The sequence below is a fragment of the Argentina anserina genome, chromosome 4, assembly GCF_933775445.1.
Source record: "Argentina anserina chromosome 4, drPotAnse1.1, whole genome shotgun sequence".
NCBI lineage: Eukaryota > Viridiplantae > Streptophyta > Magnoliopsida > Rosales > Rosaceae > Argentina > Argentina anserina.
Window position 1 is genome coordinate 23,590,952 of NC_065875.1, and position 13,475 is coordinate 23,604,426.

The following is a 13,475-nucleotide window of genomic DNA, read 5'->3' on the forward strand; positions in this document are numbered from 1 at the left end:
CGCTCATACCAACTGAACCAACCCACGGTCGGGACATAACGTGTAACATTTGGTACTAATACTAAAAGAATGTGAGCAACACCTCCCTTACCGTGAGCCCTCCCCCACCAGATCACCCGTTTGCTATATAAACCCTCAAATTTCTGCTTCTCTTTGCCGCCAAAAAAAAATGCCTGCCTTCTCAAACTACTACTGCAACCTCCTCATACTCTGCTGCCAATCAGCCAACCATTCCCAAGCCAAGAAACTCCACTCCCACATCCTCCGAACCCTCTCGAACCCCGAAACCTTCCTCCTCAACAATCTCATCACCACCTACGGCAAACTCGGCGACTTATACTACGCCCGCCATGTGTTCGACCAAATGCCCCACCCAACTCTCTTCTCCTGGAACTCCCTCCTCTCCGTCTACTCCAAATCCGGCTCCGTTTCCGACATGCACTCCCTCTTTCGCCGCGACGGCGTGTCCTGGTGCTCCTTCATTGCAGGGCACGCTGCTCGCGGCCTTGTTGCGGAGGCTGTGAGGGTTTATGGGGCCATGCTGATGGATGGGGCTGGTAATTTGACCCGCATTACGTTCTCGACAATGCTGGTCATGTGTTCTAGTCAGGGGTGTGGGAGTTTGGGGAGACAGTTACATGGGCATGTGGTGAAGTTTGGGTTTGAGTCGTATGCGTTTGTGGGGAGTCCTCTGATTGGTATGTACGCAAAGGCGGGGCGGCTATTGGAGGCCAAGAGGGTTTTTGAGGTGATGGAGGAGAGGAATGTGGTGATGTATAATACACTTGTGACTGGGCTGATGCGGTGTGGGATGATTGAGGAGGCTGAGTGTTTGTTTGGTGGTATGCCGGAGAAAGATTCTGTTTCGTGGACTACAATGATTACTGGGCTGACGAGAAATGATGCAGGGAGAAAAGGGCTTGAGAAGTTTAGGGTTGAGTATGGATCAGTATACATTTGGTAGCGCATTGACTGCGTGTGGGGGACTGTTGGCTCTGCAGGAGGGCAAGCAGGTTCATGCTTATGTTGTTAGGACTGATTTTATGGATAATATATTTGTCAGTAGCGCTCTTGTTGATATGTATTGTAAGTGTGGAAGCATAAAAGCTGCAGAGATGGTTTTCAGGAGGATGAACTGCAAGAATGTGGTATCCTGGACTGCGTTGCTTGTTGGTTATGGTCAGAATGGGTATAGTGAAGAAGCTGTTAGAGTTTTTTGTGATATGCAGAGAAGTGGGGTTGAACCAGATGAATATACGCTAGGAAGCTTAATTAGCTCATGTGCTAACTTGGCGAGCTTAGAAGAAGGTGCCCAGTTCCATGTTCAAGCTCTAGTTTCAGGTCTGATTTCTTTCACTGCAGTTTCAAATGCACTTGTTACCTTATACGGTAAGTGTGGAAGTATTGAGGACTCCCATAGGCTGTTTGATGAGATGAACATCCGGGATGAAGTCTCGTGGTCAGCACTGGTTTCAGGGTATGCCCGTTTTGGAAAAGCCAAGGAGACAATTGCTTTATTTGAGAGGATGCTGGCCAATGGAGTGAGACCCGATGGAGTTACTTTCATAGGAGTACTTTCAGCCTGTAGTAGAGCAGGACTAGTGGAGAAAGGACATCAGTATTTTGAATCAATGACTAAAGTACATGGAATTACACCGATGATTGATCACTACACTTGCATCATTGACCTTCTCAGCCGATCTGGAAGATTAGAAGAAGCAAGAAGCTTCATAAATAAGATGCCTATGCGTCCGGATGCCATTGGTTGGGCCACCTTGCTAAGCTCATGTAGATTTCGCTCTAATATGGAGATTGGAAAATGGGCAGCTAATTATCTTCGAGAAATAGATCCCCAGAATCCTGCAAGCTATATCTTGCTCTCAAGCATCTATGCTGCTAAAGGAAAATGGGATGAAGTTTCTAGATTGAGGACAGGAATGAGAGATAAGGGGATCAGAAAGGAACCAGGATGCAGTTGGATTAAATATAAGAGCAGAGTACACATCTTTTCAGCAGATAACCAGTCAAATCCATTTTCAGATCAGATATATGCTGAGCTGGAGAGATTATTTTCTAAAATGATAGAAGAAGGATATGAGCCCGATCTGAGTTCAGTTCTCCATGATGTTGACGGATCACAAAAGATGAAGATGCTTAATTACCATAGTGAGAGGCTTGCTATTGCCTTCGGATTGTTATTTATTCCTTCTGGCCTTCCTATTCGAGTTGTTAAGAACCTTAGAGTATGCGGGGACTGCCACAATGCCACTAAATATATTTCCAAGATCACCAAGAGAGAGATACTTGTAAGAGATGCTGTCCGCTACCACTTATTTAAAGACGGAACTTGTTCATGTGGAGATTTTTGGTGATGGTATATCATTAGTGTCAAAGGCTGTTGGGGAGGACTGTAAAACTATATGATTTGTTCTCTGATACACAGTTTGATTTGGATGTCTGCGATAAATGCTCAAATAACTGGGGAAAAGGTCATCGAGTTTCACTTTGGATACATTTTGGTGAACTACGATGTCACACTGTGCCGCACTGGTTTATACTTGTACATTCAAACAGTGGCTCATTGCTTATAGATTCTGAGATAGATGGACCTTGTGGGTTTATTCCTTGAAGGGTACGCAGATTAGAAGGGGTTATATAAGGTATTACCTTCTTTTAAAATGAATTGTGTGGCAACTAATTCATGTTTATACATGCATACAAAATAGTTCACGATATCTATGGAAAAATATTCATAAAAAATAGTAACTTGGCCTCTCCTGGAATCACAATGTGTAAATGTTGTTACTCATTGTGAAACTGAAATGTGCACGGTTGAATACTCATTTGAACTGTGATGATGTTTTACTGGACTCCTCTTGACTTTCCTGATGGTTCTGCATTTGGTTGTTAAAAAGATGTTAAATTTGAAAACTTTTTATCATACAGACTGAAGGGATTTGGAATTACCAAACAAGAATTACCTGCAACTGAGTACAGATGTCAAGGACTTCAGCTATTGGTGCCCAATCACCAAAATTCCTCTCAATAAACTGGTATGCAATGCCGCTTTTTCCACTGCCAACTATAAAGAGCCCTCCCTTTATTTCACCTTCTCCTCTGAAGTTTTGCTGTATTCCCATAGCTTTTGCCCGCTTGTAATTTGCTATAGCTCGGGGGTTGAACACAAAACCTGATAGAAATTTTTCCTTCAGCAGTTTCCCCCCACCAAGTGCTTTGAAGAAATCCATTCCGCGATCATATATCACAGCGCCACCCCAATATCTAGGCCATAATTCTCTTACCTGGATCACCAAAATTATACAGCAACCATAAGTTGGTTATAAAGAGCCAAAAGTTGCAGGCTTCCAGTATAGTAAATACCTCTGATTCCTTGTACTCATGAAGAACTGCAAATAGCTGAACTCCTAGTGCATCAAAGAGAGGTTTTTTGGCGTATAGCTGGTGAGCTTCAGCTCGACACATGATGCACCTGTTTCAAGTGAAATATGTATACAGACGTAAGTTAATTATTTACAAGACAGAAGCTGATACTGTGAAGTATATATAGAGATACCATACAGACTCTAGTCTCAGTAATCTGGCTATAGTACTTGTCTCAGTTGTCGGTCTACATCTTGAACCATAAAAATGATTATTACTTTCCTCAGAATTTCCGCCTTATATTCTCTTCCTATACTACTTTTCTGTCTTTATTTGCTCAAGTATATTCTTGTGACTGATCAGTTCGTATATAAAATGGGCAAAAGGCTGTAATTGTAAGCAAAACCTTGTCAAAAGCAGAGTATATGAACTTACCCTGGACGTCGGATGCAGAGTAGCACAGCCGGTTTGTTTCGCCATAGTTCTGCAGATTTCATTGGAGGCGTTTTGGTTTTTACCAGATGCTCCATTCCAATTTTGTACTCAGGCGTCAGCTTCTGCACTGAGATGCTCTCAATAGCAGAGTATGGAGCAATTTTGTCTGTTACTGCTGGAGGCTGTACACAGCCACATGCTCTAGGCTCAGCTGGCTCCATGGCAACTATCCCTTTAAAGATATATCCATCCTTAATCTTAAAACTCGCCAGCGATTGTTCAAGAGTTTTTTCAGTATATGAAGTAGCTCTTGATGGGACCTTTCGAGAGTTTACAGATTGAAAACTCTTGTAAATGCTATTATTCTTTGAGTGTGTGCTGATACTTTTTGTTGCAGGGGAAGGATCAGCTTTTGGGTCATCTACACATGCACTGGATGGACCGGTTCTGTCCTTGAAACGAGCAATATGACCTCGCTTCATACCAAACTCGGAAGAGAGATCTGCAGCACCTAAAGTAAGGATCTCAGGCAGACTTTTCCCACTGGACTCGAGTGCATCTCCATATTGCACCAAAGCACGCTCGTGCAGGTATGACCTGATTTCTAGTGCATCCTAGAGTAAACAACAGAAATGAAACTACATAAGGAGAGATAAACTTATATTTGACCTCAAAGTTCTTACTTTGATTTAATTTCAGCTGATGACAGAATGAAAATATGGGTCTATACTCTATAAATAACCAACCTTCTGTTGTTGTGTCATGTTTATTGCATCCATATCCTCCAAATTCATGATCTTCAAGGTTGGCACATCATCCCAGCCTTCTTCCAACAGCTTGGGAATTAGCCCTTTCAGAACTCCATTCCCAACAAATTCCTCTATCGAAAAAGATGCCATTCCCTAGAGAAAGCAGAGAGGGGTCAAAATGAATCAGTTCTTAATGGAACGGGTGTGGGACTGGGATATATTGAGATAAACTTTGTTGGTGATTAAGGCTGAACAACTCAATACTTATAAAAACCTCAACTAGTTAAAAATATTAGATGTTAGGAACAATAAGCATACACTGCCGGCCATCCTAGTGATGTAATAGTTTGGTTTAATATTTATATTTGTTTCTTTGAGAATGGTTCGGCTGTTTCTAGATGAATTGTATAGGTTGTTTCACGCTTTTCTGTTTTGCCGGCCAAAACTTTGCCCCATTGTGTTACAAATGTCTGGATTGTTAAGTTTGCTTTGGCCAGCCTGTTCCTCTCATAGATTTTTTCTTTCTGTTCTTTGAAAAGACTTATGCATTGCTTGTCGTCTCTCCCTTGAATGTTATTTGTCAACCATATTTCATATTTGTTCGGTTTATAATTGAGTTTGACCCAATATGAAACTTGAAACAAATGAGCCGAGTCAGGCGACTGAGTCTGTGCTTTTCATTTCTTTTGGCAAAATTAACGATTGGAAATTAGTTAACCCGGTTATAAAACTCCGATAATGTATGTGTCCCATGCATTTGGATATTGAAAGGTGTTGGCACCCCTACTAGCACAGAGCTAGTATGGCATGCCACCGAGCATAAGCATCACTCTCTAGGAGGATCTACAAATCACTATGTGGCTCAACCATGATATTCATAGCGTACCTCGTCATACAAGCTTTCCAATGATAGTCGGAACTCACCAAGACACTACCGGGAAGTCACCTTTCCGACCTCATCAAGATGACTCCATAGTAAGCCTAGAGGGGCACTTGTCCCACATTGAAGAATATGTAAATGAGAGGGGTTCCCTCACCTATAAAAGGGACCCATCATCCCACTTAGAGGGGGATGACTACATGTATAACTTAAGGCTATTTGCCAATACTAGTGGATTCAAGTGGACGTAGCCTACCCCAAGAGAGGGAGGTGAACCACTATACTTCTCGTGTCAAACTAACACTCCCTAATAGCTAACCGTGTGATCAATCACCCATCTGGTAATCACTACGTTAACATTGGCGCCGTCTGTGGGAAGCTGACAATTAGCTTCGTCGCTCCCCACCAACAGACCTCCCACGGTCCCCCACACCCCACAGTGCATGAGCTCACTACGGAGCAGTCAGATTTAAAAAAAAAAAAAAAAAAAAAAATTTTTGACCCTCCCGTGGTCCATGCCTTCCACGGTCACGTTCTTCCACACTCATCCTAGCACGGTGGACGTTCTTCCACGCTCCTGCTAGAGTAGCACGTGATTGCTAGCACGGTGCAAGATTGCTATCGTAGTCCTACGACTGCTAGCGTAGTACATGAGCCGTAGTACGTGACTTCTAGCACGGTGCACGGCTAGTCCCGTAGTCCCACGAATGCTAGCGTAGTACATGACTGCTAGCGTAGTACATGACTGCTAGCGTAGTACGCGACTGCTAGCATGGTGCAAGACTGTTATCGTAGTCCCTTGACTACTAGCACAGTACGTGACTGCTAGCACGGTGCACGGCTGCTCCCGTAGTCCCATGACATGCTCCCATAGTTCCACGGTGGAACTCCACGGTCCTACTCCACAGTCGGCTTTTATAGTCCTGCTCTACGGTTGACTTCGCAGCCTTCCGTAGTCGCCAGAGAAAAGAAATCATTGGCACAACGGGACTTGCTGGCAAAGCCAACCAACCCGCAACAAACCACTACCATAACACAGAGAATTGAAAGGAAAATCTCTTCAAACCGGACATCTCCTCACTCAAATCCAAAGCGGCTACTTGCAATCATCCCCCGCGCAAAGGAGCGTCATGCTTGGACACCTCCAACATGATTTTGGTACTTGCATAAAGCGCAACTCCACTCCACTCCACATCGACATAAGATAAGTAAAATGCTATGCCTCCCTACTCCTACTGTAGAGTTGATTATTACCATATCTTAGCATGATTTTATTACGCTATAAAGCATGCCTACAACATACCGCACTTGATATGCATGCCCGCATGATTTTCACGCATTGGCTACAACACTTTGTAGAGTTAGCTAGCAATGGCACTTAGCCATATCTTATATACTTAGAAAATGTGTGACGCACACACTTGAATGTCTAACTTGATTGTGCTAATGAAACTAGGAATTTTTCTAACCATTGTTCAGGAGAACAATTAAATTCCTTATGCAGACTGTTTCATCACAGAACACTCAGACGTCACAGAATCAAAAATTCTTTCCTCACCAAAAAATGAGAGACTACGCCCAAGAGGGCTCAAGACGTCCTACGCGTAACGCTTATCTACGCTATGATGGATGCACTACGCCCAAGAGGGCTCAAGCCGCGTAAATACGCGCACTACGCCCAAGAGGGCTCAAGACGTCCTACGCGTAACGCTTATCTACGCTATGATGGATGCACTACGCCCAAGAGGGCTCAAGACGTCCTACGCGTAACGCTTATCTACGCTATGATGGATGCACTACGCCCAAGAGGGCTCAAACTGCGTAAATACGCGCACTACGCCCAAGAGGGCTCAAACTGCGTAAATACGCGCACTACGCCCAAGAGGGCTCAAACTGCGTAAATACGCGCACTACGCCCAAGAGGGCTCAAGACGTCCTACGCGTAACGCTTATCTACGCTATGATGGATGCACTACGCCCAAAAGGGCTCAAGCCGCGTAAATACGCGCACTACGCCCAAGAGGGCTCAAGATGTCCTACGCGTAACGCCTATCTACGCTACGATGGATGCACTACGCCCAAGAGGGCTCAAGCCGCGTAAATACGCGCACTACGCCCAAGAGGGCTCTAAGACGTCCTACGCGTAACGCCTATCTACGCTACGATGGATGCACTACGCCCAAGAGGGCTCAAGCCACGTAAATACGCGCACTACGCCCAAGAGGGCTCTAAGACGTCCTACGCGTAACGCCTATCTACGCTACGATGGATGCACTACGCCCAAGAGGGCTCAAACCGCGTCAATACGCGCACTACGCCCAAAAGGGCTCAAGCTGTCCTACGCGCAAAGCACACTGCTTAGAGAACGCACTACACCCAAGAGGGATCGACATCCTACGCGTAAAGCTCACTACGCTACGATAGTAGCTTTACGCTCGAATGTCAACGCCAAAAAGACGTCATACGCGTAGCCTATTACGCTATGATTGACACCACGCTCTAATTTAACGCCAAAAAGACGTCATACGCGTAACCTATTACGCTATGATTGACGCACCACGCTCTAATTCAACGTCCAAAAGACATCCTACACGTAGGTCACTACGCTAAGATGGATGCACAACGCTCTATGTCAGCGCTCAGACGTCCTACGTGCAAAATTTTGCACTAAGATGGACACATTACGCCCGCAGTGGCTCAACGCCGTCCTACGCACACTGCAATATAGGACGCACCAGCCTATAGAGGTCTCACTAGCCTTCAAAGGCCATATTGGCATATAAAAGCCACACTCACCCGTAGCGGCCATATTAGTCCAAAGCGCCATCACGCTAGACTACTTCGCCTAAGCACACCGCACACATAAGCCATATCACTCGAAACCGCCTCGCTGACTAGGGGTTTCGGGGACTTACGCACACTCGCGTACTATATCATATTCGGGACCATACATACACACGCATCATCATGTGTCAAACACACATCGCGCCCATACATTGTTATGCTATCCATAACAACAGACATACTTCGTGCACATATGCTTTTATCTTTGTTTTACAGGTTTGAGAGTCTCTTCTTGCTTAAGGAGTTCGGGGACTGGTAGGGGTATGCCACCGCCCGGACACTTATGCTCGGTGACATGTTGATTGATAAACTCCCCAAGCAAGAAGTTCCTCTTACTTAGGGACTGCGGGGGGACATGTTGGCACCCCTACTAGCACAGAGCTAGTATGGCATGCCACCGAGCATAAGCATCACTCTCTAGGAGGATCTACAAATCACTATGTGGCTCAACCATGATATTCATAGCGTACCTCGTCATACAAGCTTTCCAATGATAGTCGGAACTCACCAAGACACTACCGGGAAGTCACCTTTCCGACCTCATCAAGATGACTCCATAGTAAGCCTAGAGGGGCACTTGTCCCACATTGAAGAATATGTAAATGAGAGGGGTTCCCTCACCTATAAAAGGGACCCATCATCCCACTTAGAGGGGGATGACTACATGTATAACTTAAGGCTATTTGCCAATACTAGTGGATTCAAGTGGACGTAGCCTACCCCAAGAGAGGGAGGTGAACCACTATACTTCTCGTGTCAAACTAACACTCCCTAATAGCTAACCGTGTGATCAATCACCTATCTGGTAATCACTACGTTAACAAAAGGAAAAACAAAACAGAGGTCATCAGTACATGGATATGGAGCCAAGCCATGTAATGAGGCACCCATATTTTGGAAGTTCTGATTTTCATTTCCGTAACTCTTTCACACAAGTCACATCCATTAACTAGAATCATTAGGGTTCCTTTACAAACACATGGCATGTTGGTGAGAGGTGAGCATGACTTTACAAAGTTGCTGAATGCAATGGCAACATCATACAGTGACCAAAAAACATGTTTTTCTACTTTTACATAGTGTAGTAGACAACGTTTAAGTATAGAGGTTGGGCATCTTATTCAAATGCCTCAATATCTTCTCAGCCATCTGCCTTGTATTTCCAACTCCATGATGAAATGAACTGACCAAAATAGCAGGTAAGACCCTGTCATTTGATATATATGAAACAGACTCATCACTGCCTTTATTCAAGAACTTTTCGAGCACCCAAAATGACTTCTGCCGCAATCCTTCTTGCCTATGCTCTTTCACTGCATTCAAAATATGTTGCACAGTGTTAATCTCGCTCAACATGCTCACAGATTTGTCCACATCAACTTTGTCATCCAACAAAGTGCTTATAGCTGACAATGCAGCTTCAACAACCTCTGGATTCTCATTTTCCAAACAATCTAGTAGCTTCTCCACTGCCTTCGCATCAACTATGCAGAAGGTGTTTTGAGAGGAACAGGCTCCTCGGTGAACTGGACACAATGCTATTCTCCTTCTCCTTGAAGAGCCGAAAGATAGATATTTAGGGAGGTAGAACAGCTTCATGAACTTTTTTCTCTTGATTTGTGGTGGTTTCGATAAGCTTATGGACTCCAAGGACAGATTCTCCAACCCAATCGCTGATAACCTCTGAATTTCATCACTTGATGTCTTCATGAGAAGTTCTGTGAAAACTGTTGTAAAGTTCTGGTTTTTTGCTAGGAACAACAATTGAGGTTCATATAGTGTTGTAGTAAATCTGACTAGAATGCCCACAAGACCTTCAAAGTAAGTGCTTTCAAACCTGCTTGGTCTTGTTCCTCTTTTCTGAATTTGATTGATTTCTTGTCTGACTGTAGGCACAATATTCTTGTATAGAAGAGCTAGGTTAAGAGTCAGATTTTGATGAGGAAGTATTGCTAGAAATTTTGCTGAAACTGCCTGCTTCTCAGTAATGAGGGTGGTCTCAGTTCCCTCGACAAGAAGACTCTCCGGTTGGCCTCTGGTTTTGCAGAGTCTCTCGGCCAGAAGGTGTCCTATATGGGGTGCAAGTACAGTTAGTAGCTTGATTGCTGCAATGGAAAGTTCTTCATGCGGATTATTAATGAGTTCTATGAGGGTGTAGCTTGCTTCAGTCTCTTTTACCAACGTCACAATGGTGGACTTTGGTTTGGGGATCTTAGCAAGGACTAAAAGAATCCTGATAAGATTGTTGTTTAGTTCATCTGGGGTTGAGTTGTTGAGCATGTAAACGATGTTGTGCACAACATAGTCGGAAGTCATGGTGTGACCGTGAGAGTTTACCTGGAGGTTCTCAAGCTCAAGACCAGACTCAAAAATATTTGCAACAATTGCAGCTGCTTCACCTTTTGAGTTCATTGGTTCATTGTGAATTTTCCGGATGAACATCTCTTCAACCATGACTTGTACAATTCCAGCTTCTACTAGTATGTTCGCATTTGGTTGGTACGAGGAGAGTTGCACTAAAGTTCTAAATGCCGCACTTCTGGCCAGTGTATTTCCACTATGTACCATTTTGATGAGAGTAGCAGAGACCATTTGAGCAACATAGGTTTTGCTGTCATGTCCAAGAACAATTTCCCCAAGGAAATTTGCCATGTCTATCTTCAATTCTTCACAACCTGTTATTTCATATTTTTGAACAAATGAAACTCCAATCAAAAAATTATATCATGAAGCATTTTATTTTATCTGAACTTGCAGTGGTCTCTAGTAAAACTAGTAGTCTGAAAATTTCTGTTTCTGTTTCAAATTATATTTCATTGAACTAGACATTTTATTTCAAGATAATCATGTATTTTGTAGATGACTTAATATGAATGCTCAGCTGTCATTGATCGTTACCTTCAACAAGATTTTTCAGGAGGGGTTCCATGAGTCCATTTTCTGCCATGCGTTTGATGTTGTTTGGCGAAAGTTCCAAATTCCTTAAGATCTCATCTGCTTTTTCTGAAGCAAACGCATCATATGACCGTCCATATTTCATTGTGATCAACATAAGAATTGCTCCGGTAACTGATCCAATTTTCTCACATAATGCTTGTGATCTTGAAAGCTCAAGCAATAAAAGCATTGATGCATGCCTTATGGACCGGTGACTGCTAGAAAGCATTTCAATTATGGTAGGAATGTTGGTTGTTTGAGCAATCATTTCCTGCACAAGAACACTATGTTAGAAGTTTGAGGTAAAATATGGTGTTCCTAATTGTTGCACAAGTTCCAGCAAATTATATTATTGATCTTATTTCAATATTCGGTCATTTAAAGCTAAGAAATTGAAATTTGACCTTGCTTTCATCAGCATCCTCAATCAGTTGTAGTAAAAGCTCTAGGACTGTACTTCTAATATCTTTGTTTTTGTACTCCAGACACTTAAAAAGCAATGGTAATATTCCAACTCTACAAACTTGAGTAGTGTTGTACGGATCCCTTCTGCAGATACTTTGCACCTCTTTTACTGCTTCAAGTACCATTGTATCTGAACTAGCCAAGGACAATGCTGCGCGGGCAGCCTTAATCCTAGCTGCTTCATTCCTTTCTTTCCACTGCTTTATTGTGGTTTTCAGAGCTATGTTCTCATTGAAAGCTTTACTCGTCAACTTCTGGCCAGTTGTTGGGCACAACATTGTTTGCTCCGAGCCATTGAGCTTCTCAAACCACTCAATAATTGCTTTCCTCTCAAACGTCACCCCACTTCTTATGGTTACTGGATCCTCCATGATCTTGTTTGTCAGTGGACAGAAGAAGGTCTCATACATAGGCTCCATATACTGACCAACTGGAGGCATACTTGTTAATGATTCACTCATATCCTCAGGTATTCTTTTGCTGACCCAACTTGAACTTCTAAGCATTTGAATCAGCTGTGGTGTATTTAAGAACTGAGGATTCTCTGTGGAGACCTCAAAATTTATAGAGTAAAGATCTATTTCTGTTGGTGTTGATACCGGTTCTACCTTTGGTTGTTTTCTGAAGGACAATAGCTTTTTGTCAATCCCATTGGTCTTGGATGCTTGAGCTTCAAAGTGAGCAGTCTGCATCTCTTTCGAAAGGGACTGAACTGAACTTTTGGCATAATGTTGGTCTCCAAATGTTGATGGTGGTATGAAGCTGAGGCGTTCTCCTATGTGCTTGATGACTGCCTCCAGCTGCGCTGTAATTGTAACGAGATCAGGATCCGAAAATGGTTGAATGCCTTTTTGACATTTCTCCACAAGAAGTTTGGCCAAATTAACACTTCTGGAAATAGATTGAAAATTTTCCATAGCATTTTCATGGCATGTGTAGTCAGTGGTCATCAACTCCATGATGGCCACAGAAGCCCGATAAAGGTAACATGCAGTTTCAATAAAAGTTTCTTGTTCTACTGCTACGCTTAGTACCAATACTGTGATATCAGATATGGATGACAATATGAACTCTGAAAGACTCTCAATTGGACTTCCATATTCCTTGAGCTGAAGATCAAGAAGAATACATGTCATTTTCACTATACTTATGCTAAACTTCTACTGTCATTTCTATTGCAACTAGTGCTATGTATATAAGATATAGATCTTCAGTAATAAAATCCATGATTACAAGGTTTAATAACTTCTTGTCAATCTAATGTAACTTGGGAATTGGGGAAAGTTAACTTAGGAAAACTCTTGCCTATGGAATTGTCAGAACTAACATATTACACATATATTGGCTTCATGGCTTTTATTCTTACTAAATAGCAGAAAGTTCCATCTTGTATTATGCTTGTGACAAGCTTCCCAGAACTTAATTGTCAGACAGATGAAAATAACGTAAATATGAAAACTCATATGTAGTAAAAAGTGTGTACGTACCGCCATCCAATTGGAGCGGTTATGAACTTCTGCACTATGGCCTTCTTGCTTTAAAGTTTAAACTACAGTTTAGAAATCTAAAGTGCTAACATAGTCAATCTGCAGAAGATTTGAGAGATGAAAGTTTTCGACTACTGATAGTATCTCCTTATAAGAGCACCTGGGAACAAGACCTGTTCAGCTAACAGTCACTTGTGGTTTGGTTTGAAGTTCCAATCTGATGAATAAACATAATGAAGAAGGCAACTTGTATAGGGTAAAGTCTTTGTTTCCAAAATTTAATGGTGCCAATGATTT

General features: G+C 42.8%; 3 protein-coding genes across 6 annotated transcripts; 1 reads left to right on the forward strand and 2 right to left on the reverse strand.

Moving 5' to 3' along the window:
- The first annotated feature begins 115 nt into the window (after positions 1-115).
- LOC126790061 (putative pentatricopeptide repeat-containing protein At1g68930) lies at positions 116-2,388 on the forward strand. Its single transcript, XM_050516195.1, is given in 2 exon segments — positions 116-930; positions 932-2,388. Coding segments are annotated over 2 exon segments (2,202 nt in total). The 5' UTR covers positions 116-169; the 3' UTR covers positions 2,373-2,388.
- A 265-nt stretch (positions 2,389-2,653) lies between these two features.
- Positions 2,654-4,902, reverse strand: LOC126790070 (uncharacterized). The gene is made up of 5 exons (XM_050516205.1): positions 4,563-4,902; positions 3,817-4,430; positions 3,382-3,490; positions 2,982-3,302; positions 2,654-2,894 (listed from the first exon to the last, which is right to left on the reverse strand). The coding sequence occupies exons 1-5, from the start codon at positions 4,713-4,715 to the stop codon at positions 2,841-2,843; spliced, it is 1,251 nt and encodes a 416-aa protein (XP_050372162.1). The 5' UTR covers positions 4,716-4,902; the 3' UTR covers positions 2,654-2,840.
- Positions 4,903-9,198: 4,296 nt separating this feature from the next.
- On the reverse strand, positions 9,199-13,382 carry LOC126790055 (putative U-box domain-containing protein 42). 4 transcript variants are annotated; one of them, XM_050516187.1, is made up of 4 exons: positions 13,179-13,382; positions 11,631-12,491; positions 11,188-11,497; positions 9,199-10,964 (listed from the first exon to the last, which is right to left on the reverse strand). In XM_050516187.1, exons 1-4 carry the CDS (start codon positions 13,182-13,184, stop codon positions 9,385-9,387), a joined length of 2,757 nt encoding a protein of 918 aa, XP_050372144.1. In that variant the 5' UTR covers positions 13,185-13,382; the 3' UTR covers positions 9,199-9,384. The 4 variants fall into 4 exon arrangements, with proteins under 4 accessions (XP_050372144.1, XP_050372145.1, XP_050372143.1 ...); XM_050516188.1 differs by having other exon boundaries at positions 11,631-12,496; XM_050516186.1 differs by having other exon boundaries at positions 11,631-12,800.
- Positions 13,383-13,475: the final 93 nt, after the last annotated feature.

Bases quoted from the DNA above. Each gene is read 5' to 3' on its own strand.
- LOC126790070 (XM_050516205.1), bottom strand. From the start codon at position 4,715: ATGGCATCTTTTTCGATAGAGGAATTTGTTGGGAATGGAGTTCTGAAA. The intron at 3,491-3,816 runs GTAAGTTCATAT...CACTTGAAACAG, and splicing joins CTCTGCATCCGACGTCCAGG to GTGCATCATGTGTCGAGCTG. The intron at 3,303-3,381 runs GTATTTACTATA...TTGGTGATCCAG, and splicing joins ATGAGTACAAGGAATCAGAG to GTAAGAGAATTATGGCCTAG.
- LOC126790055 (XM_050516185.1), bottom strand. From the start codon at position 12,827: ATGACATGTATTCTTCTTGATCTTCAGCTCAAGGAATATGGAAGTCCA. The intron at 11,498-11,630 runs GTCAAATTTCAA...GTTCTTGTGCAG, and splicing joins AGGATGCTGATGAAAGCAAG to GAAATGATTGCTCAAACAAC. The intron at 10,965-11,187 runs GTAACGATCAAT...ATGAAATAACAG, and splicing joins CCTGAAAAATCTTGTTGAAG to GTTGTGAAGAATTGAAGATA.